This window comes from Carassius carassius, chromosome 6, assembly GCF_963082965.1.
Source record: "Carassius carassius chromosome 6, fCarCar2.1, whole genome shotgun sequence".
Lineage (NCBI taxonomy): Eukaryota > Metazoa > Chordata > Actinopteri > Cypriniformes > Cyprinidae > Carassius > Carassius carassius.
In genome coordinates this window covers 22,933,963-22,961,096 of record NC_081760.1, presented here as the reverse complement: position 1 = coordinate 22,961,096, position 27,134 = coordinate 22,933,963, and the positions used below count along the sequence as shown (strand labels likewise).

Here is a 27,134-nt window from a genome sequence, read left to right as displayed (position 1 = left end):
GTCTGATGGCGGCTGCTGCCTCCGTCTGCATACTGGGCTTGTTGCACATGAGACCGCTTCAACACGGGTTACAGAGCCGAGTGAAGCCACGGGAGTGGAGAGCGGGAACGGAACGCCTTATCATAACGCGTTCATGTCTTGAGACTCTGGCGCCTTGGTTCGATACGACCATATTCGAGCAGGGTGCTGCTATGGGCAGAGTGGTCAGACGTGTAATGGTCACTATGGATGCATCACTATCAGGCTGGGGAGCCCTATGCGATGGCAGACCAGCATTCGGTACGTGGGCAGGGGACCAGACGCGCTGGCATATAAACTGCTTGGAGATGGAAGCGGTTCATCTAGCGCTGCAGAGTTTCCTTCCGTTCGTCAAGTTAATGCCGCTGGTGCTGCAAAAGATCAGGGAGGAGAGATGTGCGTTGATCCTGGTAGCACCCAAATGGCCCAACCAGCCGTGGTTCCCGGAACTGGTGAACATGTCACAGCTTCCCCCGTGGCGGATCCCGCCGAGAAGGGACCTCTTATCCCAGGCGAGGGGCACCACATGGCACCCCAACCCAGAGCTTTGGGACCTGCATGTGTGGCAGATCAGCGTGGAGTATATCAGCGAGTGCTGCAGATAATAGCAGAGGCTAGAGCCCCTTCGACGAGGCGTTTATACACTCTGAAATGGAAAGTATTTGCTAACTGGTGTGTTGACAAAAATGAGGACCCCATCAGTTGCGATATCTCCATTATTCTGACCTTCCTACAGGAACATCTGGATGCTGGCAGTTCTCCATCTACATTGAAAGTCTACGTGGCCGATATCGCCGTTTTTCGTGACTTGGCCATTCAGTGGGGAGGCACCCCCTGATAACATCTTCGTCAGATGCCGGTCTGGGACCTGTTGTTAGTGCTTAGTGCGCTGTCCGGCCCACCTTTTGAACCAGCCGAGTTTAGCGACCTTAAAGTGCTCTCATTTAAGACTGCGCTACTGCTCGCGCTAGCTTGCGGGAAACGAGTGGGAGACTTACTTGCCTTGCCAGTGAACAGCGCGTGTATGCAGTTTGGACTGGACGATTGTTTGGTCAGACTTTTACTCAAACGCAGCTATTCGCCTAAAGTGCTCTCAACGCCGTTCAGAGCTTAGATAGATATAATTCAAGCATTTTGCCCCGAGGAAGACAGTAATTCAGTGTCTCAGAAGTGCGCTTTGTGCCCCGTGCGTGCCCTGCGTGCTGATGTGAACAGACCTAGCCAGTTTCGAACGTCAGAGCAGCTTTTCGTCTGCTACGCGGATGCCAAGAAGGGCAGTGCGTTGTCGAAGCAGAGGCTATCACACTGGACAGTGGAGGCTGTGCGACTGGCTTATGCTTCCCGGGGAACCGCCTGCTCAATCGAGGTGCACGCCCACTCCACAATGAGTTTGGCGTCGTCATGGGCTTGGGCGAAAGGCATGTCCATTCAGGACATTTGTTTCTCAGCGGGCTGGTCGTCTCGCAACACGTTTGCGAGATTCTATAATTTGGACATTCCCTCGTTCGCATCACAAGTGCTGTCAGTGCAGGAGGAGGGAGTTGACCAGTCATTGGACTAGGCTATGGGCACGCCCCGTCTGGCGCGTGCCCTAGCCATGGTTTCGACCAGGTCGTATAGACAGTGTCAGTTATTTTAGTAATAGCTGGGGTAAAGTATTCATTAGCTATCTGGAAAGCCTCATAGCTTTCGTTCAGTCAAAGTTTCTTAGGTATTTTGGTGCCCGCCGTCACCTATATTGATGGCTGTCTGCCAATCAGGTGAGGGGCGGGGTGCCATTGGCCATTGGCTATTTGCAAGCAAAAGAGTTATTCAATCAGACTTCATAATTTTGAGGAAATGGATTTCCCCATACGTAATGTGTTGTTCCCTCCTCTCAGGGAACTAAGGTTACGTGAGTAACCGGAGACGTTATAAGGTGCCATTAAAGTGTAATATTACAATATACACAGTGAAGTAAAGTACAATAGAATCGTAATATATTGTAAGTAAGATACTACGCAGATATTACAGAATAAACTAATTCTGTATAATTTTACCTCAGATGAAACATGGTTAAACATGATTGTTTTTCCCGTCTTTTTTACACCTTAATGTTCTTTAATACATTAACATTTTATTAGAGTTTTCTGTTAAGTATGCGCATCGTTTTAATGCACGCACGACGCGAAAAACAACTAACGTCATCACGCAATGCAAATTACGTGACGTACTTACGTGACGTCACCACGCTAGAGTCTGCAGTGAGGGGTGTCTCGCGAGTTCAGGGACCATCTCCAAGGTTACATACGACATTGGTATATGCGTTAGAATTTTTATATTTATAAAGTAAACTCAAGTCATATGTAAATATTACTAAATATACCTGACTCGTAGATGAACACTTTACAGTTGGTTTTGTGGCTGTAAGCTATTCTTCTAAAATGCTATTGGAAATAGAAATGTGAATACTAATGTCTATTAAACTTTAGAGATGGTCCCTGAATTTGCAAATACCGAGCGTCTAATATCAAGCCAACTTTATGCCAGTGGGTCGCGTTTCCAAAAAGCATTGTTAGCCTGAGTAGACCGTAGAGACCTCAGGTATAACTGGTTTACTATAAATTTATGCTCACAATGTTTTTTGGAGGGAATATTTTCTCTGTGTTCATAACAAAATGAACATACGTCGTAGAAACCTCCACCGATGCGTCATCAACTTAGACAATTGACGATGTTGATGGTTCTGGGCTTAATAAGAAGTAACTGAATTCAGTCGTACATAATTACGTTACATAATTCAACATAACAAATGGGAATTTGTGAAAATATATTGGATCTCTCCAGTCGATCTGGCACATCCAACTCTCAAACTCCGATCTATATTATTAGTTTAATCTGATGCATCTGTGTGAGCTATCAAGGACCGCCTCCCTCATTTCCATGTTGCACACTGAAAAGTAAAAATGCATAAATAAATCTGGAAATAAATACACGTGGTTATAAATAAATACACATAAAAAAATAATAATAAATGCATTTAAAATAAATAAATAAATAAATATAAAAATGAATGAAAGTTTAAATAAATAAAACTTAAAAAGAATAAAATAAATGTAAAATAAATACAGAAAATAATATGGAAATGTTATTGCAAATGAACTATTTTTGTTTTTATCACATCATTTATTTATTTATTTATTTTCCTTTTATTACATGTATTTATTTATCTATATATTTATTTATTTTTAATTTCTGCAAGTTTGGCCCTCCAACTAAGTGACACATGTAAAATATGTGCGTGAGGACTGGAATTGGGAACCGCTGGGCTACATCATGTGTCATCATTAACCAGTGAGAAAACTTCGTGACTTCGTGAACGTTGACAGACAGGTAGGAAAGCTATTTAAAACTCTCGGGACAAGCTTTTTGATTGGACGTACATTTCTTGGTTCTACGCTTTCCACAGAATATATAAATACAAATAAATACATTCATGGACAAGTGCTTTCATAGTCTAAATACAATTAAATTCCTCATATTCTTCAATATCTTAACCTTTAGCAAAATAGTTTTAAATCTCGCTGGCTTCCTCGTGAGAAGTGAATCACATATGCACAATATTAAAATTGTTAAATTGGATATACAAACAGTCATGACTGACAACTTGACAAATATGTTGTCTATACCATTCAAATTAAGATAAAAAAAACATAATGGTCTATAAGTATTTAGGAGATTGCAGTTTTTGCATACTTATACTGGATTAGTTTACTAATAAAACACCCACATTGAACCCAAATTCACTGATTTGTGGGATCATATTTCATGCTTTAACAGTTGAATATTCAACTTCCATTTTTTAGCCAAGAAGTAATGATACAATATTATGTCATATTATATAAATGGTTATTTAACAATTGTTTTCAGTCCTGCTGCCTGCATTAGCAGTGTGATTCCGTTTGTTTGCACACATGGCCCAGCTCTGGCTGAAAGGGTACATGCCATTGCCAACAGGAGGTCAGCAGTACCAGCTTGAGGCCACATTCGGGCCTAGATCGTTTGCTATGTGGGTGATGTCACACGTTCATGCGCACGCGCTCCTCAAACTCAGGATCAAAGCCTGAGTTGACAAAAAAAGTTGATAATCAACATCATGGTAGTGGTCATGGAGTGGTTTGGTTTTGTCAGCTCGAAACTAATCCTGTAACTTACTTTGTTCACCATCATGGTACAGGCACCAGGTTCAGTGGGTTCACAACACTTGATATAAACATTCTCTGACAACTCAAGGTTTGATCCAGACAGAGTTTGTGATTTACAGCAAATGTTTGTGAAGGGCAGCAGAAAGAAAGTATCTGACTGTGCAAATGAATCAACTCAATGTAATAATTTGTATAGTTTCACAAAGAGCTCAAAACATCTTTATATATTAAAACTTATTTATATGTACATATATAATTTAAATGCAAAGTTTAACATTAATTGCCAGTTCATTTAATAATTATTTGAATATATTAAATGAATTATAAATATTATGATTCATATTATATGTATATAGTGAATAATTAGCAGCAAAGAAAATTATATATATATATATATATATATATATATATATATATATATATATATATATATATATATATATATATTTCACTGTAAACTATTTTAAAGGGCTCATATGATGCTATTTCAAATTTTCCTTTCTCTCTGGAGTGTTACAAGCTCTTGGTGCATAAAGATCTGTAAAGTTGCAAAGACTAAAGTTTTAAACACAAAGATATATTCTTTATAAAAGTTAAGACTTGTCCACACCCTCCTAAAACAGCTCGTTTAAACACGCCCCCACATCTCTACATCAGTATGTGGGAAGATTTACATAACATCGCCCAAATGTTCACGCAAAGAAAGAAGGCATAATTATTTACACATAATATAAATATAATTATTTTCACCGTAGTATTGTTGTTGCCGCCGCCATGTTGTGGAGACGCTGTGTTTCGTTGTGTAAGTGAAACAACTTTGTTTGGCCTTCCAAAAGAGGACGATATCCGCTTCCTCATGCCTAGAGCTGATCCGTGCTGGTCGCTGAGGAAATACATCAACTTTTCACTGTGGATTGCCAGATTGGCTTTCACCGTGGACAAAGCAGAGTCCAGCCCGGAGTCATCACATGTGGTTGCCACAAGCCCGCCGTCGTTCCTCACTCAAGCCCGCAGCGTGTGATGCTGTGTGATAAGTTTTATGGAGGGCTGTTTCCTGAACCTGCAGACAAGCCTACAATGGGTCTGTGATCAAAGGCTGTTCTATAAAGTGGAGCAGTTCCAACTTAGCAAGGACAGTCTGGCACTTCTGACTCACAGTTTGTAATTTTTTAAATATATATATATATATATATATATATATTAAAAAATTTGCCTTTTATATTTAAAGAAATGCCTCGTTTGTAATTGGTTTTATTGGTTTTGTCTCGTCGTGCCGGAAGACACATCACAGTATATTAAGGGGCGTAACATTTCCATCACACAACGCACTGGATGTCTGGCCAATCAGCATACATCTCACTTTTCAGACCGATGAGCTTTGTAAAAATCGTCACGCTTCAGAAAAGCGAGGCATAGAGGGGAAACAATAATATGGAACATAATTGCTGTGTCCGAAAGCTCTAAAATGCTGCCTTCACATATATTTGTGTGTGTGTTTGCAAACATTATTAACATTATAAATGACCCCAAAGAACATATTAATACAAATCCAAAGGCCAATCTGAGTAAAGAATAATCTGCCTTTGTAATAATATTTAAATAACTAATACTACCTGAATTTGGCAGTTGGCAAGAGTTAATTTCCCACCCTGAAATGAGAGAGCTCTCATGTCTTAATTCATGGAAAACTTTTTTCTTGCGTTATAGTTCTCAAATACCATTATTCATTCTATGTATTCAAATTGCTGTGCCATATGCAGTTACCACGCCATATGAAAATCAATGCCATGTGGCTTTAGTGACGTCAAACCTGGCCCAAAGCATTTACATGCTGAGTAGGGATTCAAAAGACATTCCAGAGTTTTGGCAGTCTTTTGGATCTTGACAGATGTGGTAACTGTCTTCTTTATATATATATATATAAATATAAAACTATGTAAAGATTGTACAGAGATTTCTCCTTTCATTTTACATAGAAAAAAGTCAAGTCATCTTTATTTGCATAGCCATTTGTACAATACAGATAGTTTTAAAACAGCTTTACAGTGATAGACAGGAAAATAATGATTCAGTGATGCAAACAGAAGTCATAGAAATCAGCTCTAAAAAGATAACATTCATTATTCTGAAAACACTTTTGAAACAACATGAGAGGTAATAAGCAATTAGAAAATATTTATTTTGGAGGAGCTATTGCTCTGCATATACCACATGGCTCCATGCTCTGCATGGTTTAATATGGTCTCCAACCAATGCACATCTTAAAATGATGATTTCTAAACAAATATACACACATTATGGCACGTTTACACTGTGTGGGAGGCTATTGTATGACCCTGAGGTTATCATAAATAGCCTAACCTTAAGTACATATACACATATTGTATTCACAGGTATGCCTATGTAAATACATATCCTCTATTTGTGTAAACCATGTCCCATGTATGCATATTTTCCGTATTTATCCCAATACTAAGATCAGAAACAGATATAGCATTGTGTATTGTATAAGAGTAACGTTACTGACTCTTAAATAATTAGGGAAAGATGAAGGAAGATGGCCACCTTAAGAATAGTTTGCATTTAACATTAAATTGTAGTATATATTAGTCTAGAATGCACAAAAGAAATTTGCTAATTACTTGTTATAGCATAAAATTGGAAACCATGAAAAATTGCCATGATAAGAAATTATTTTTTATTTTTTTATGGGTTAAATCATTCTCTTTAATGGTAAACAATTGCACTTCAACACCTTTTACTGTGTAGTGAAATTTATGTGTTTTGTGTGTTTTATGTGTGTTCTGCGACACGTGTCGCTGTCCAGGGTTCTGAAAACAACTAGCCTACAGTTTGTACTCGCATGAAAATCATCTCCATTCTACGATTGAACTAATCGCATAAGTGGATTATTTTTGGATTTTCTTTTTATTCTCACAAATGGTTTGAACTCGACCATGCATTCAATTTTACAGTTATACAGACCGTCTGGGATCCAGTAGTCTACTTTTTATTATTATTTTTTTTTTTTTTACATTGTCTAAATATGTTTAATGTCAAGCACACATGAGACTTTCGTGGATAATTTTTTTATTACAGACATCCCTCAGTCAGACAAAACAGACGAATTGTATTTAATTAAGAGGTGCGCGGGAGCGATTCTAAAAATAGCATGACGAGAGCGCGCACTGAACTATTACCAGATAGGCTACTCCTAAAATTACAGAAAAGCAAACAAGGAGCACACACCGATATAAAAAAAAGAAATTAAAGAAAGGGGAGTGTGACTCTCAGATGCTTTTTTGCCCATTTCACATACGACTAAGCGTGGTTGGTGATAGTGGTATACACGCTTGCGGATCTGCATTTACATTGACTCTTCTTCTTCTTCTTTTTTTTTTATCTGAGAGCGACGAAAGAGAGAGAGAGATCAGTGGGCGAGAGACGGACTCCGCCTTGCCGTCGCCCAATACCGAGCCCCCGGTTCATTGAAGGGGGAAATCACAGATCTGCTAGCTAATGCCGGAGTCCCTCTGTTTGCGTCGTCTCCGGGCGTAGAGATGATGGGCTTCCCGTAACTGGGGGTGGAGGGGAGAGGCGGGGGGTGGGGGTAGCGAGAAACGAGGAGGGGTGGGTTTATAAAAAAAAAATAAAAAAAAGGAGAAAAAAATACACACGAGGAGAAACAAAAGCATTGTTGTGGGTGCCTGAAACCATGCGAGATTTGCACTATTCTCATAGACCGCTGCTCTGTCCGTGGACCATGTTGTGAGGTGTGGCTCCAGCGCTCGGGATACTGCCAACAGATACGCCTGGGAGCGGGGCAAAAGATGTCCGCTTCGGTAGGGCCCCAAAGCGGCCCTCGCCCACCCACCGTGCCGGCTCCCATGGCTGATATGCCGGACTTGAGTCATCTCACGGAGGAGGAAAGGAAAATCATCATGTCAGTGATGGTTCGGCAAAGGGAGGAAGAAGAGAAGGAACAAGCCATGCTAAAGTAAGGGTTGGTCAATTTCCTTTGTGTATCCACAGACGTTTTCGACACTTTCGCTTTCCTTTGAGTCACAGCTTCATGACCTTTCACTACACGAAAGTGTGATTAATGACTCCCTGAAATCGTAGTGAATTTGCACTTTACGAACGTCTGAGTCTTCAAGTGGAGAACATCAGCGCGTTGGTTGCAGTGGCCTCTATTGCATATAATGCAGGAGTTCATGTAACATGAGCTTTGCATAGCTTGGTTTTAACAGAAGTGTGTGTGTGTGTGTGTGTGTGTGTGTGTGTGTGTGTGTGTGTGTGTTTGTGTGTGTGTGTGTGTGTGTTTGTAGAAATTAGCTAGATTTGAGGTCAGGCGAGTTACAGGTGCACCATGGAAAACAGACGGGGAGATGGGGCGTGAAAGCGTGGGGATGAATCATACTTCGCAACTGCGTGCCATCCCATGCCACCCGATGCAACCCCGGGGGAAACACAAGATGCTTTTCACCCTTAAGAAAGCGCCCAAACACCCTTTTATATCGTGAAACACACAGCAAATGTAAACGTGGCGAAGGCTAGGCTTGCGCGCTGTGTGCGAAGAAAGAAAAAACGTCTAGTTTGATGCACGTTAAAAGACAGGGGACGTCTGTTTTATACCAACTGACAATATATTAAAAAATACCCACAATCTGGAAAATAAATACAGTCTTTTGCCGCTTTACAACCGGGGTGTGGTTCATAATTGGTTCGCGATTATTTCGGGTGGCTCATCGTAAGCATGCGAGGACGACTACAAATAAAAAATGTGTATCTTTAAAATACACGTATTACAAAAAGTAGTAAAAGACTGTAGCCACTATCGTGTGTTTCGAGATCTAAAATACAATTTCTTCTCATGTGACAAACCCTCTCCCTCTCGGCATGAGTGATCTGAAGAAAGACCTAACGTAGAGCACTCAACGCTCTTGCGTTTCGCGTATTTCCTCACAGTTACTCTTCACACGGAAATGACGTGATAGAAAATTGAGGGGAGGTTGTGTATTTTTTTTCCCCCTATGACGACTAATCTGCAACGGAAATGGTAACCTATAATTTTGACCATGCGATGATTGAGTCAAAAGATTGAGTCACTACATCACGACTCAACAGCCACATCTAGAAATGTGTTGCAGTGGTGTTTCAGTACCTGTGCAGAGAATGTGCTGTGAGAAGCATAGTTCAAAATGAAGGTTTGTCTCAATATCTGTCTACTTCTACACACCGATGACCTCGAGTTTGTCCATATGTCACCCACTCTAAGGTCCATAGTGAAGTAAAGGCAGACAGATGTGAAAAATATGGATACAGATTTACCATAATCTTAATCTTACTTGCTTAATATATATAACGAGTATGTTCAAATGCATAGTATTCAAAAGGCAGTAGGCGAAAAGTACATGGATGACCTAATATTATCGCTGAGATTTTGATGTGTGTTTTTGATATTTTACTTTCCCATGAGGCCATGGGAGACACATACTATATAGAATGCACTTCTTCAATGTTCTTCATAAAATTTAGCATCTAGTCAGGCAGTATGTGATTTGATGACACACAGCACACATTTTCTCAATTTTGCTTTTTACCAATAAACCCAATATACCCTGTAGAGAAGTGTGACTACTACAGAACAATTTGGAGTAGACGTCACAGTTACGTCACTTGCAGCTGTGCGCACAATGTGGTGGCATTATAACACTGAGAACAAGTGGAGGGGAACTGGTAAAATCCATAGAATAAGAGAAACAAAATGTATTGTTGTGACTTTGCAAGTCAGAATCAGAATTTTTGAATAATATTGTCATTAAAGATGCCATTTGAAGCTAAACGCAGACATTTAAATGGACAGACTATGGATGAAATCTGCTATGATTACCCTACTTTTAAAGCATACATTTGATGTGCTAGATAGTTTACAATCAGGGTGTTTATTATTTATTTATTTATTTTTATCATGTTTGTCAGCTTCAGCATTTGATCAAATGCTTGTCTAAGGATTATATTGCTATATTTTTTAATGGGTAACTAGGGTTATCTCAGTCTTAGCTGAGAACAGGTCAGCTGGGACAGATAAAATGCTGTAATCAAGCTGTTCATACTGTTTTAGGCAGCCTTGAGAACAGGTCAGAGCTAATTATTGAGAGGTGCTGTGTGAATGCAGCACCCTCTGAGGTCACGTAGTATGTGCTATCACATAGTACATGATAACACACATTTATATACCAATATGCAGAATTAAAATAAAAGAAGAAGAAGAAGAAGAAGAACAAAAAGAAAGCTTAATCACAAGTTCTCAAACCAAAATCTTTATTAAAAGTACAACTAAATAAAAAAAACTTGAATATTGAAATGAACACCAGTGGCAGTAAAACACCAAAAACTTTTATTCTATGCCTAACAAGATTTGCAGATTGTTGATTAATAAAGACTTGTTTTTGCAAGGTTCCTTGCACAATACAGTGTTATGACTAGGGATGTAACGATTCACACAACTCGATTCGATTTTATTCACGATACTGCTACGATTATGATTTCACGATTTGATTTTCTCACAATAGATATAAATCTAGATATAAGACAAATTATAAATGAAAAGGTGTCCTTTTATTATTGCTTAGACAAAATGCTGCACATTTCTTTGTGAAACAGAAATGTCAAATAACAAAACTAAATTGAAATGTTAAAACAAACCCTAAATTCAAATAAGTAAGACAAAACAAAATCTCTTCATATAAACAAAGGCTACCTATGCTCTTTCGATTCCAAATTTGAGGCAACCACTGCATTTGATTCACAATCTAAACAAAGAGGCTGAATACATGCAGTATGGTCAGTTTTTTAAATCCAAATTTGATTGCATAATTAAAAATTTCAAAACAAAAACAGAATGCTCTCACTTTAGTTTTGTGAAATCATACTACATAAACATCTGCACGAAACAAAGAGCAGAAGCTCTGAATGAGATGCAGATTCACTCTCTGACAGCAGGTGGCACTTATGGAACAGCAGCGGTACAGCATTTCCTTGGTTACCGCTATAAACAAAGCAGAACAGTATGAACGCTGCTTTAATATGAATCATACAGAGACCAGATGAAAATAAAATATCATCTAAACTTTTCTGAAGACATTCAGTTCCCCTCAAAGATGCATTCATTTAAACTACCACACCCAAATGAACTTGTGATTCGTTCAACACCTAAACCGATTTGAATCGTCACATATTTGTATTGATTTTCAATCAGCTCATGGTGAATAGTTACATCCTTAGCTATGACTAAAAAAATACTGCCTGATTTATAAACTTACACATTTTGATGTTTGCATCACATAACCAGCTCAATTTTTTTGTTTTTTTCTGGTGTAGTAAATTTGCTCAGTAGCTCACCTGGTAAAGTGGTGTGCATGCTATGTGTAGTGTTTAGGTATGAGTCCCATGAAACAAGTCGCAATGAAAGGGCTCAAAGACTTGTAGAAACAAGCATACAAGGAATAAAATACCACCTGTGCTCCATCATTGAATGCAGAAAAGAGGCTTTAGGATTATTCAGAGGTTAGGATAACGTAGCCCCTCAGAGCTGAGCTACAATGAAGAATAATTGCAGCCACACAGAACTAATCAGGGGTCACAGGTATAGGCCAGTGCCAGATCACCCCACTACAACAAAAGCAACAGGTAAAGCAGAAATGCAAGGCCTTTTATAGAAGTTGAAGATGGACATGTACAAATATGAAATGAATATTACACGGCCTAATGTACACTAAATAGACAATGTAATCAGTTGTAGAGAGAAGAACACATTTTAATCTTTAGAAGTTTAGGCTTGTCTGGGGATAAAAAACCAAAAAGTCAATGATTTATTAGATCAAATATAAACAATACAAAATAAGCGAAAGTTTATTTGCATTATTTTAGCTAAATGTGCTAGTTCTCACTGTTTCCCTTCCACTGTTACTAAGCTAAAAGTGAAAGAATGGCAGCCATTTTTCCATCTAGACTTATGAAACTGGTTCAGTTGTTGAGGACAGCTTTTTGCCAGACTCCCAACTCAGAACAGTAGCTTGTTACAGAAGAAGAGTCATTATAAAAAGTGATTTTATAAGTATTTATAAGTCCTTATAAAAATAATGTCTTACTAAGATTGGTTTGTTAAAAAAGAAACAAAACATTGTATCATTTTTTCTTGTTCCTTTCCTTTTTCTTAGTATATGCAGGGTTCAACGCTAAGGAATTTTTTACTGGACCAGTCAGGCCTGTGGTTCAAATTTTTACTTGCCAACATTTTCACAAAAAAAAATAAAACTAGTATCATTGTTTTCGACCCTTGTTATCTTGTATTGTAATAAAGGATCATATATGATACCACATTTTTTTTTTATAAATTTAAGTTAAAATCAATTTTATAATTCTCAATTCCAATTCCACAGCAAAAACTAATAGCCTAACAAATATAAAGTTCAAACATTAAAGACAAGTGAACAGACAGTAAATAACAAATGAACAAACTAGCACATAATAAACAGAACAAAGAATGAGTCTTTAGGTTTTTAGGTTTGTATGTGTTCAGGTACAGTACATGTACAAATGTAAACTAACATTGCTTTCTATACTGTATAAAATAAATATAGATAAATCAAAAGTTATTTAGTCAAGAGCACTGAGTAATTTTCTCCCTCTCTCTTTTTTGGATTAACATTAAGGATCCAAATTAAGGATTAACACACTGAATGGAGTTGCTGTTTGAATGCTTTAAAATCTCTTAAATATTCAAATAGGCAAGGTGTATTTTTCCCTTTAAGCACATGAACATAAGAAAAAGAACTCCATTTGGTGTTTGCATGTTGTTTGAGACGCAGCTCTCTAAGTGCACACTGTACACACAGTACACAGTGTGCGAATACTACATGTAGTTGTTTTGGCGTCTTCGTGGAGTTGAATGCTTTAAAATCACTTGAATGTTTAAATTGGCGAGACATGTGCAAATGATAAACTTTCATGATGACGTAGCACATCCATCAACTGTCCCGAACATCTTTCATGGTAGGCCATCGGGCAGTTCTTATTGCCGAGCCCTGATAAGGGCGGTTTCAAGGTTTCTGGGAGGAAAAACATGAGCATTAAATTATAAATTGAAACGGAAAATAGCTCACTTGGAAATCCTTGCTGAAATATTAAAAAATTGAGCATGTCGTGGGCTTCTGATGATGTTCCCTGTCTATTTTAAACCTATTTATTTTTTACCTTCCCTCATGAATTCTTACATTTAATTGAGTGAGTTGGCTTATAGCATTATGAGCCTGTTTGCTTTGAGATGTAAATAGGTCGATTTGCTCCTCTAACACTAAACTGCTCTGACTAAGCACTGTATTGACTAGTTAACAATTACAACCAGACTGTAGCCATGTTTTGCACATAAATGTTAAGATAATTTGACCTTCTTTGAGACACCGATTTACCTAGTGGCTGCAGTTTGTGTTCTTGAAGCTGTCCGGTACTAGGATAGGTTATCGTGAGAATCTTGTTAAGGTACTGGGAATATAAAAACAGGGCATCTACATGATATGAAAAGTGTGTGTGTGTGAAAAGTGATAGAAAAGTTGCCTTTTTAGCACACAATAATATGAAAATTTAATAAACAAGCATTCTGCATGGGTTGCCCAGGGATTATGTGTGTGTGTGTGTGTGCACATGTGCGTGTGACTGACTAGTCAGAGAAATCCCTGGTTTACCAATGCAGTGTTCACCAGTCCAGTCACTCAAGACATCACATCAATGCATCAATGAAGTAAATAACTTGAAAAATGGAAAATCAGAAAAGGAAGTTGGAAGTGAATATTGAAAAAAATGAATTGAGAGTGAGTGAGTGAGAGAGAATAAGAGAGAAGGGTCCATTACTAAAGGCACTAAAGGCACTTAGTCTATAAATACATAAAACTTCCTTACAACAACAGCAACAGGAACACCCACAAACAGCAAAGTAAAAATGTGCTGGTTTTATTTTTTCCAGGTACATCGCATGTATGTTTGTTCTGATTGTAATTATTTATGTTAATTTCAGGCCTTTTTTAAAGAAATCATACATGCAATATAAGTACTAGTTATGTGAGACAACAGTGGATACAGTGGATTTTTATCATCATTGATTACTGACAGTTTAGACCGGGGTTGGCAACCTACGGCACGCGTGCCAACAGTGGCACGCAGAGGGATAATCGCTGGCACGCAAGCAATAAGGAAAACTGTATAATGACGTACAGTTTGATGTAATAACTTCTCATAGTCACACAGCCTGTTAGGAGCTACAAATACTATTAAAGTGTGAGAATTAACTTGCATGGATGCACGTGCAAACACTGCACATACTAGGTGCTTCAGATCAAAGCCTCGGTCTAACAGCACTCGTCAATGTCAAAATCACTGAGATGGCCAATCAGATCAAAGTAGGCGGGGTTTACTGTTCACAGAAGCAGAGCGCTAAGCGTCAGTTTAACGTTAAAGAGAGTGAGGTAAGATGAAGCTGCAAATCAATTAACATTAGTCAACTTTTAATAATACGTTTTACCATAGAAATGTTAAATGACCTAAAGCTATATCCAGTGATGAAAAATTTTCTGAAATATGGCCATTTTGAGAGAAAGAATGTGTGTGTGTGTGTGTGTGTGTGGGGGGGGGGGGGGGGGGGGGGGGGTAAATTGTCTCTCTCTGCAGACAATGAAGCGATTTTGCCCCTTTGTTGTTGAGAAATATAATGTAGCGATTCAGTATCGATTAATAAAAGTAGCGTGACAACACTCATAGGTTTATGAGCTTCTGAATGCTACTTTTTGCACAGCACCATCTCAGATCTCTGTGTGCGAGTGGTGTGTGTTGTGTGTGTGTGTGTCTGTGTGTCTGTGTGTGCACGTTCATCAATTAAAGCAGTGCATTAACGTCGATTAAACGTTAAAAAAACTTTTTTTATCGTATAATAAAAAATAGTGTATGTACCGTTTAAATACAGAATTATATCGGGGTGTGGGGGGGGGGGGGGGGCACAGTGGTTAACCATAAAAATAAAAAATGGCACGTCATGCCGAAAAGGTTGCTGATCCCTGGTTTAGACAGTTTCAGAGGTGTTTTTCAGTATTTTCCTAATTTGCAGTTTGTTTTGCATCATTTCTAGGGCAATACTAACAGTATTCTCCTTTTGTTTTTAGCACATTGCTTTTAAGGTTTTAAAGTGTTCAGATTTTCTGATCTCTAGATATGGCTCTAAATGTGGCTTAATGTCTTTTATATTCATTTGGTCATAAATTTACATACACCATGCAAAATGTTATATATAATCATAATAAATCAGAAGGATAAAAAAGGGCATGTTTAGTGCTACTTGTTTAGTTCTCCAAATACGCTTTAAACTCAGTGTAAACCACTGGCCATAGTGACTTTAGCCTCTCCTTCAATATCACTAAGTTTCTAAATCACTTTCTCTCTTTTGCTTACCTTATGATGGATAAGAATAGATTTTAACCTATGAGCTGTTTCACTGATCAATACTTCTCTTTCTTTCCGCTGCTCTGTATCTAGTTTCAGATGAAGGCAATGGTGGCTGAAAATATCGATTTTACTTTTATGAATGAACTTCACTTCTACACAGTTGTAATGAATCTTAGTATATTTTTATTTTAAGTTTGTATTTATATATGATTTTGTTATATACATTATATATATATATATATATACATATATATATATATATATATATATATATATAATTAATTCTTTATATTTTGGTCCCATCAGAATATTCTTAGTCCCCCTTTCAATGCATGGGCACATGGGAAGAGTCATGAACATGGTGTCAAGTCTCTGTCCACAACTTCTTTAAAGTTTGTTGTTACATTAGTAGATTTTATATACGTATACTCTGTAAAGGGTGGTGCAGTGATTTATCCAATAAAAATTATACAGGAATGCAAGGGGAACAAGAAGTACATATAAGGAATACATTTGGCAAACAAAGGATTTTTCTTCCTGCTGCAAGTCTAGATCCAGATGGGCCAGTCCAGGCCGAACTCAGTGAACCCCCTTTCCAGTACCTCAAATCCCTGCTTATCTGCGCACCACAAAGTCTCCTAAACATCTGCACATGCATATAAATAGAGAAATTTGAAGAAATAGAGGGGGGGAGGAAAGGAGCACAACAGGCAGATACAGCAGAGAGCCCTTAACAATTATTTATATAAATAGTTAATTAGAAATATTTAGGTTCTTTATATATATTAACTGTATAAGTCTATGAACCGTACATTTTATTGTTAGAAACTATATAAATTATAATGATCATTGTTCAAACTGTATTTTCCAAGTTCATAGTAAATCATGAATTCACTGAAAGCCTACATGTATGATAAGTCCTCTTAAGGTTGAGTCACTTTTGTGTGGTTATTTTTCTGTGTGTACTGTCTGTGGTGTGTCCTAAATGCAGATCTTGCTAGACAATATCAATTCATTTGTGAAAAATTGAGGGGTTAAAAAAAGAGACACCTAGTCAAGGCGGCAGCCAGGAATCAGCAAGTGAGATGGGAATAGTCCTCCTTTTCCGTGCTGCCCTTCTTGTCTCTCTCTCATTCTTCCATCTGTTCATCCACCCTTGCTCTCTTGCTCACACCTAATCTTCTGATGTAATCAACTGGTGATAATTAATTACTTGCCATGACGTGTCTGAGAAAAAGGCAAGAGAGAGAGAGAGAGAGAGAGATCTGGGACCATATTCAGAAAACATTTTAAGGCTAAAAGTAGCTCATAACTCACTGATTTAGGAGAAAATCTTTAAAATAAAGGGATTGTCAGTCCTAAATGTAGGATTCCTATTTTTTTCTCTATTCACAAAGCATTTAGCACTAAAACATGTCCTAAATCTGTGAAACATTAGGAGTAGTGAAGAGGACCAAGTCATAAACTATCATGAAATGGCTGTCGTAGGGAATCTGCCTCGGAACGTAAACATTTTAGAAACATTTGATGATAATAATCTTTTAAAAAGTTATCACCTTTGGTTTTGAAGGTTATCCCTATTCCAAATTTTCCTCGTTTTCACCAACCAGTTGGGCATGAAATAACAGCTCTTCTTGCATCCAGTTTGGTTTTTCCTTTTATGTTTGCATGTCTTACCATAAGCCATGATTATTCTACTCTGTACATTAAAAGGCTGTTTATATGCATATTCACTAATTTTTTTACATAAGCATACATGTATGAGGCTGACAATTATTTGAACATACTTTTTAAATTAATTAATTACACTTAGCCTGCATTTATTTGAATATGGCAACATGATATTGCACTCTACAATATTTCCATGAATGAATCTCTGGCAGAGGCTATCAGTTTTTTTTAGTAAAACTTTGTCTCTGCAGCTTTGTGAATAGGTTTTAAAGGGAATCCTATTATGTTCTTTTACAAAGTCTTGATTTTGTTTTGGGGGTTTACTAGAACATGCTGTCATGCTTGGTGGTTTGAAAAATGCATTATTTTTTCACATAATTAAAATTTTTACAATACCTTTCTCCCCAGCCTGGCACAAACGGCTTGACTAGTTTCGGGTTTGTTGAAGAGCTGCCTTCCTAAAAACGAAACATGTTGTGATTGGTTAGCTGTCCCAGTGCTGATTGTGATTGGCGAATAACTTAGACGGAGTTTCAGTACTGCCACGCCCTTTGCCAAAGCAACAAGTTCCTCTGTCTGCTCTGGTATAGTTAAGGATGGCGTCAATAATGCCATATCAATTTGAGCCGGTTTCAGACCTCGAGAATATTGAACAAGAGGATCACACAGAACCTTTGCACACACAGATATTATAAGAGATATTAGACATATTGCAATCGTTATTTGTTTTCCTAGCATTTCTGAATACAGATTCACGCTTTGGGCACACCATCCACCGGCTGAAACATAACTGCATTTACTATGTACAGATAAGTACAATGGTAATATGTACCTATTGTTTATTTAAAAAATTCAGAAATTTGTCCGTACAAAGTTTCAAGAATGGAAAGGAAGAGGACGAGGGGTCGGCTTGAGTGCTGATGCTTTTATTAATAAAAAGAGTTATCTCAACGGTGACACTCACACCGGCAACAACAAAAACTATCAACACTTCCGGGTTTGCGGCTTCCGGCTCGTGCGGTCGTCAGCAGTCCTTCTCTCTATCAACTACTCCGGTTTCCCCTGGCGTTAAATACTCTCTCCACGCCAATTACTGAAACAAGAGACAGGTGTTGATTATTTCCGTTCAATCCGCTCACTCACCGTTCGTCTCTTGACTCTCTCTCCCGCTGCAGGCTTCGCTAAACCACGCCTCCGCCTCCACATACCCCCACCGCCCGACTCAGGCCGGGGAGCCATCCGGCCTGCAGCCCGACCCCCCCCCCATTTCTGGAGAGGAAGTCGGCAGCAGCCATCTGAACACCCGGTCTGTGGATCACTTTGAACTTAAAAGGCTGTAGAGCCAGATACCACCGAGTGATCCGCGCGTTGGTATCTTTCATGCGGTGGAGCCATTGCAGGAGGGCGTGGTCTGAACAGAGGGCGAACTTCTGTCCCAGGAGATAGTAGCGGAGGGTGAGGACTGCCCACCTGATGGCGAGGCATTCTTTCTCAATGGTGCTGTACTTAGTCTCTCTCCTAGAGAGCTTGCGACTAATGTACAGCACCGGCCGTTCCTCTCCCTCGATCTCTTGAGACAGGACTGCACCCAGCCCCCTGTCCAACGCGTCTGTCTGCAACAGAAAAGGGAGAGATAAATTAGGAGCGTGTAACAACGGCCCACCACATAGAGCAGCCTTCACTTGGGTAAAGGCCTGCTGACACGGCTCCGTTCATTGGACTGTATCTGGTGCCTCCTTTTTATTAAGGTCAGTCAAGGGGCTGGTGAGGTCCGAATAATTAGGCACAAACCGTCTTATAATATCCCGCCAGCCCCAAGAACTGTCTCACCTCCTTTTTGGTCTTAGGACGCAGACAGGTCGCAACCGCGGCTGTCTTGTCAATTTGGGGACTTACCTGCCCATGCCCCAAGTGGAAGCCCAGATACCTTACCTCTACACGCCCAACTGCACACTTCTTTGGGTTGGCCGTGATTCTAGCCCCTCTCAGCGACCTCAAGACCGCCCTCAAATGCTGCATATGCAGCTGCCAATCACCACTAAATATAATGATATCGTCCAAGTAGGCAGCCGCATATGCAGCATGGGGACGCAGGATCTTGTCCATGAGCCGCTGAAACGTGGCCGGAGCCCCGAACAACCCGAACGGAAGGGTAACAAATTGGTGTAAACCAAACGGCGTTGTGAAAGCTGTCTTTTCTTTGGATAAAGGAGACAAGGGGAGACAAGCATTCAGCCTGAATGCTCTTATGCTCAGGCAAGCGATATGGCCGGCTGCGAACTACCACGCCCGGCTCAGTCTCGATATGGTGCTGAATCAGGTTGGTACGGCCGGGTAGGGGCGAGAACACGTCGGCAAATTCAGCCTGCAATGTTGCTACGTCAGTGAGCTGGGACGGCGAGAGGTGATCTCCACCTGGGGCCAGGGTGAGGGATTGAGATTGGACATTCGCCTCTGGCCCAAGATCCTCCTCTCCACTAATCACCGTCGCCAACATCACTGGCTCCATCTCCTTCCATTTTTTAAGGAGATTGAGGTGATATATTTGACGTGCCCCGTTCCTATCTGACCGTATAACCTCATAATCGATCTCTCCGACTTGTCGTGCGACCTCAAACGGTCCCTGCCACTTTGCCATTAATTTGGAGCTTGATGTTGGGAGCAATACAAGTACTTTCTCTCCCGGTGCAAATTTGCGTAATTTAGCGCCCCTGTTGTACAGCCAGCTCTGCCTGTCCTGAGCTTGTAACAAATTCTCCCTTGATAGCCGCCCCAAAGTATGGAGTTTTGTTCTCAAGTCCAGGACATACTGAATTTCATTTTTGCTTTGAGACGGTCCCTCCTCCCAAGTTTCTCTCAGGACGTCCAGCACCCCACGGGGCTGCCGTCCGTAGAGAAGCTCGAAGGGGGAAAACCCCGTGGAGGCTTGCAGGACCTCTCGCACGGCGAACAACAAGGGTTCTAACCAATTATCCCAATTTTTGGTGTCTTCCTGCACTAATTTACGAATCATTGACTTAAAGCGTTCGACCAGGCCGTCGGTTTGTGGGTGATAGACGCTGGTACGAATCAATTTAATGCCCAATAATTTGTAAAAAGCATTTCCCTGCGGATCCTTGGAATTAACAATTGGGTTGTATCTTCTTTTGTCCGAGCGTCTTGGGCCACTCGATACAACCTATCTTTTAAAATGGCAAAATACGGATAGGAGAGCATTTGGGTAGGCTGGAGAAGCTGGCCGTCGATGGTACGGACCTGTTGGAACGCATGTTTCAATGTCTCATCCCCAGACTGCTCCAGGGGAAAGTCATCACGCTCTGAGAAACCCCATCTCTCGATTTCCCAGCTCAGTTTCTCCCACCTTCACCCGCGCACCCCCGTTCTGGGCCTTATTTCCCCAAGAGGCATCCGCGCACAGAGACCCCAATAGAGCCGCGAAAGCAGGCCAATTCGTACCCAAAATTATCGGATGCCGGAGCTGCGGACTAACGGCCACCTCGACGCTATGCTTTTGACCCCGAAATTGGATAACGACAGGCATTACCGGATATTCCATTACATCCCCGTGTACACACCGCACCTTAACCTCCATCAGGCTTTGATGGATCGAGGTTTGGTTACATCCTGAATTCACCAAGGCCGGATAAATACCCCCCTTGATACTCACAGGAATTTGGTATTCGCCGGCCTGACCAGGGGTGACCTGCGGGACGTCCGGGACCCGGATCATTGTCCCCACCTCCATCATAGGACATCGGTCCACAAAATGGTCCGGGTCCCCGCAATGCCAACAGGCCAGCCCAGACCTTTCCCCCGCCCCAGTGACAGGGAGTGGGTTGAACGATTGGCGTGGAGAGAGCGGAGAAACCGAAGCGCTCCCTGGGCGGGGCTCTTGAACCCACGTAGGACCCCTGGGCGGGACTCGAGGTGGGCCAGCTGGCTGGGACCTAGGGAGAGGGACAGGGCGAGAGAGAGAAGGAGGGGGGAGAGAAGAGGAGAGAGAGAAGAGGAGAGAGAGACAGAAGGTAGGGGTTCGCCGACCCCTGGGCATGCCACCATGTGGTCCTCCGCCTGGTGGATGGCCGAGTCCAGCGACATGGGGCGGTGGCACTGGACCCACTCGGCAGTCTTCTTTGGCAGCCGAGCGATGAACTGCTCCAGCACCACCAGGTGTCAATATGCATTGATTTAAATCTTAATTGAAACAATAATGTACATGTGGAAAATAATGTGTTTTTTTAACCTTAAACCACATAAACACATTTCATTACACCAAATACACAAAATAATGTTTTCTTTTTAGCAAGATCATATGACCCCTTTAATGATATTCTAATGGGCCGAATTGTGACAACACAAAACCCGGAAAACAATGCTGTGGTCAAAACAACAGTCCATGTCTGTGGGACATTTTAAAGCCTTTTACACACCTCACAAATTTTGGTTGTCCCAGATGAAAGATTGGCAATGAGAAACAAACAATCACAGTGATTTCTGTGATCTTGGCTCCTAATCATGTTACCCTCAAATCTGATTACACTTGTTACATTTTGACCCCAGTAATTTAAACCTCCAGAACATGATTTTTTTTTTTACAAAGGTTTGTGTCTCAGGTAATTTAGGTCTTTGTCGACTACTTAAATAGCCTTTTAAGTTGACATCCACCCACCACCCACCTCCCCACCCCTTATAAATCCAGAATACCCATTGCACGATTATGGACACATTTACAAATCACCATACAATCTTACTGATTGACCTAAATTTTTAAAAGTATATATATATTTGGTGTTTTATTTGTTTTATGATATTTCTAAGTATAGATTTTTGTAATCTATAACATCTGAAAAGAAAAAAAAATATTTATTTTATCAAGGATAGTAACACGAGTTATGTTTGGGTCAATTTGACCCCGGGAAAAACAAACACAATTTCAAACATTTAGAAGGATTTTATTTTTAAACAGAACATCATCACAATCAAAACATCAGTAAGGAACACATAACAGTCCTTTTTGTGACCAGCTCTGAATAATATGTGAAATCAGTCTCATGAATGGGCGTGACATCATAGGCGGGTGACGTAGTGACCAGGAAGCTATGAAAGCATGTGAGGTCGGAAAGAGAGTCAGCTTCTAGGAATGAAGCGAACTCTGGCAGGGATGCCGGAAGTATTGCTTAAAGACGCAGTGTCTCGTTCCCTTCGGGGAATCATGATTACATACGTAACCTGGGACGTTCCCTTTCAGGAACTCGAGCTGCGTCTGAAATGCTATGGGAACGAGAATACCCACACCACCAGACTTGCAAGTCCCTGCCTAGTGTGTATACAAGGAGCACAATTAAGGCAAGAGAAAGACGAGCCGTGAGTGGCTCGCAGATCTAAACCATAAAATCTGATGAATGTGAGGGGCGTGGACCTTCCAGCTGCGTTGCAGATGTCCTGTATAGACACATCTGACAAGAAGGCCTTTCAGGCTGCCCTACTTCGGTTCAAGTCAACCTTGACTCCCAATGGTGTGGGGATTTCAGAGGACTCAAGGAATCCTGATCAACCACTTCTTCTGGCCGGAGGCCTCAGCCTCAGTGCACTGTAGAGGAAACATGTAACCAGAGGGTGCTTGCCCACTGAATGGCCACCAAGAGGTAATGTAATGTCTGTAATGGCCGCCACGTAGACCCTCAGGGTCGAGTGGGTCAACCCTTCAGAGAGAAGGGCCGGCAGGACCTCCAGAACTGTCCCAACTGGGCAAATAACTGGGTCGTGGTGGCAGTCTTTCGCACCAGGAGGTGAAAGGTTTCCACCTCAAGGTTTACAGTTTCCTCATGGAGGGAGTTCTGGATTGAAGGACGATCTCAGAAACCTCGGTTGAGAGACCAACAGCTACAAGATGTGCAGGGGCATATTGGATTTTGCCCTTCCAGTGTCAGCATTTCAAAGGATTGCTGTTGCTTCTTCTTTTGCCTTGTAGACTCCTGCCAATATTAGCAATCCAATGTAGGCTTTCAAGTCAGTCACATTGAAGTCTTTCCAACCATCCCAATACACACGCCTACCCTCTTAGTTTGTCATTTAAAGTACATTATTTTCAATTGATGGTGTGATGAAAAGATGAAATGCTGATTTTATATCTTGGACATGGCTGACAGTATATCTAGTGGGCCCTGGAATCATTTTGATGACATTAGCAGCACTAAGTCTACCCTGTTGTTCAGGTGGTGAGCCGGGACCATGATAACTTTTTTTTAAATAATGTATTTACAGATGTTAAATATTGAATGGGGTCAAATTGACCCCACATTTAATAGGAGGGTTAGAGCCATGCATGGTGCATGACAACTAGAGCAATGAGGAGCAAAGAAAATGCAAAAAAAAAAACAAAAAAAAAACACACCTACAGGGATTTCCCTTTTTCACACTGATATATATATATATATATATATATATATATATATATATATATATGTCTTAGCTTTTGTCTTTTAATTAACCAGTATTACACAAGTGATAGTTTTCACACTATTGTGAATGTGACATTGCTTATATAAAATGGTTAAACAAACAGTTAATATTGTGTAAGTTATAAAGCATATACACAGATTTTATTTGAGCACTGGAACTAAATGTTTTATAAGTATTACTATTTTCACTGAAATAGGATTTTCTTCATACACACAGACAAAAGTTTACTATATTTAAGTCAAGAATTTGGATGTCCATGTTTTGTGTCTTACTTTCTTGGCAGAATGAAGTCATCCTTGTGTTCTCTGATCCTGCATGGAATTTTCTGTCACACAAAACTAACCTGAAGGAAAACTCAAAGTTCTCAAAGGTTTCCTGATGTCTTAAAATAATGTTCTTGTCTTTTGGAGTCCCAAATACGTCATATTTTTTGGTCTGCTCCTGGGATTTAGCACAGCTAAGTTAAAAGGTAAAAAGTTATAAGTATACCTCACAGTGATATCATCAGAGGCTGTCTTGGAGTTAGTAGTTCACCAGAAAATAGAAAGTTGTTCCAAACCTGTATGAGTTTCTTTCTTCTGCTCACAAAAGAAGATATTTTGAAGAATGTGGGTGTCCAAAAAGTTTCTGGCCCCATTCTACGGTATATATTAATTTTTTCTCAATACTATGGAAATCAATAGGGACCAGGAACTGTTTGGTCACCCACATTCTTCAAACTCTTTTGTGTTCAGCAGAGAAAAAAAAAAAATCATACGAGGTTTGGAACAAATTGAGATTGAATAAATTATGACAGAATTAAATTTTTTTGGTTGAACTGTCCCTTTAAGCAGCTATTTTAGGACTTGTTTTGCTTTTCAGGAAGGTCTAGAGAGACCAAAGTTCAACCATCAGAGCTAACCTCAGTCTGTCCTAAAATAAATCTATTGATGTCTGCTTGTATTGGTGTTTCTATTTTGGTCCAATGACCAGCCAAGTACTCTAGTGAATCACTGGATCTAGATATAGCCATTATCAGCAACCTTTTTAACTTTGAATCTTTGAAACACAGAACTGTTATTCTATCATTTTTAGTTTTTCAGAGTAAAGGAAAATTGTAGTACAAGGTTTTGTTTGATTTATATAAAACAAAGAGCAACAAAGTATATATGTATATATACACAGACCTAAAGTTTGGACACACCTTCTCATTCAAAGAGTTTTCTTTATTTTCATGAAAATTGTAGATTCACACTGAAGGCATCAAAACTATGAATTAACACATGTGGAATTATGTATGGAATTATATGCATAACAAAAAAGTGTGAAACAACTGAAAATATGTCATATTCTAGGTTCTTTAAAAAAGCCACCTTTTGCTTTGATTACTGCTTTGCACACTCTTGGCATTCTCTTGATGAGCTTCAAGAGGTAGTCACCTGAAATGGTCTTCCAACAGTCTTGAAGGAGTTCCCCGAGAGATGCTTCACACTTGTTGGCCCTTTTGCCTTCAGTCTGCGGTCCCGCTCACCCCTAAACCATCTCGATTGGGTTCAGGTCCGGTGACTGTGGAGGCCAGGTCATCTGGCGCAGCACCCCATCACTCTCCTTCTTGGTCAAATAGCCCTTGATGCCTTCAGTGTGACTCTATAATTTTCATAGTCATGAAAATAAAGAAAACTCTTTGAATGAGAATGTGTGTCCAAACTTTTGGTCTGTACTGTATATATATAACTATATAACTGTTTCTTTAAGAGGTTAAAAGCTGGCTTACTTGTGCTTCCATGATGGCTGGAGACCTGGTCCCTTGCTACCATGATAGCTGTTCCCAGCTGAGAGCACTGACCTGAAAGCAAATTCAACTCTCTCTCCTATTATTGTAATTTTACCTGCAGAATCTGTTCTTAATAAAGTTAAAAGACAAGATATAAGTAACAGTAAATTAAAATAATTTGGATTTGCATTGTAAATACTCATGTTCAGTAAAATACATCATGGAATCAAACAAAATTGTAACTTCATAAAATTATTTATTTTTCACTTCTGCCAACAGAAATGTTTTACATTTTCAACATTGAGTCCATAAAACAAATAACAGCTAAACATCCAACAGACTCCTCTCTGAACACCCCCCCCCCCCTCTCTCTCTCTCTCTCTCTCTCTCTCTCTCTCTCTCTCTCAAGTTCAAGTTGCTTTATTGGCATGACATTTGAGTTACAGTATTGCCAAATTTAGCATTTAGATACAGAATAAAATATGATTACAATAAAATACAATAAAAATAGCAGCAGCAGATAATATTTCTAATATTAATAATAGTAATTATATAGAATTAAGAATATAAAATAAAACAGTTGAATACAATAAATTATCCCTTTCGTATGGTGTGTATGGTGTATAAATATTTAGCAGCTATTGTGACTGCCGTCTCATTCTCTCCAAGTATATAGTTTCTCTGAGTCATTTAGAGACAAGAATGAACGATTCAAAGCTTCAAACTGTGAGAAGAATGTTTCTCTTGTAGTGCTGTATTTGGGACAGACAAGAAGGAAGTGTTTCTCATCCTCTGTTTGATTCAGTTCACAGTGTTTGCACAGTCTCTCTTCTCTCGGTAGCCAGGATCTTTTATGTCTACCAATCTCTATTTCCAAATCATGATCACAGAGTCGATATTTTGAAAGGATTTGTCTTTCTTTTAATTGCTTAAGTGATAAGTAATTTGCCAGTTTTGTGGTTCTGTTTAGGGCCGAATAACACTGGAGTTTGGTTTGGAGCTCAAATTCATTTTTTTCATTTTTCATCATAATTATACTTCAGATTTTTGTCAATTAGTTTCTGAATGTTGGGGTTGTGATTGGAGTCAGACTCAGTTTGGGTTTCCTTCATCAGGTGAAGCACGAGTGTCTCTCTCTCTCTCTCTCTCTCTCTCACACACACACACACACAATCTCTCTCTCAGAGTACATCCGTAAGTCATTACCTCTATTACAAGGTATTACACTTGCAAAATATAAGATTCGAGAGTCTTGTCTGCAAGCCGAGCACGATGTGGCCTATCAAATCATGTATGCGCCACCGGTATGCGCGCTCATAATGGAAGCAACGCGGTCGCGACGCGCTCGACGCCTCAGGGGGGCAACTGCCCGAGCGCTTTGGAAACAATGAGAAAGCGGCGCGACTAGCGATTTCCACGCGTTTTTAGGCGCGAATTATTGACGACAAAAGCGATGACCCTCAGTACCCCTCAAGCTGAGATGTTGATGTGATGTGATATCTGATCTAAGTGGGCGTGGTCTGCGTAAGGTAGAGAGGGCATGACTGATGATG

At 39.9% G+C, this 27,134-nt stretch overlaps 1 protein-coding gene across 11 annotated transcripts in view; it reads left to right on the top strand.

Moving 5' to 3' along the window:
* Window positions 1–7,836: 7,836 nt before the first annotated feature.
* The window catches only part of LOC132142509 (regulating synaptic membrane exocytosis protein 1-like), a 93,510-nt gene continuing 74,212 nt past the window's right edge, over window positions 7,837–27,134 (top strand). For all 11 annotated transcript variants that reach the window (XM_059552432.1, XM_059552431.1, XM_059552434.1 and 8 more), the window contains exon 1: window positions 7,837–8,199. In XM_059552432.1, the coding sequence (XP_059408415.1) occupies window positions 8,033–8,199 (167 nt within the window). In that variant the 5' untranslated portion in view covers window positions 7,837–8,032. The remainder of the gene's footprint in view (window positions 8,200–27,134) is intronic.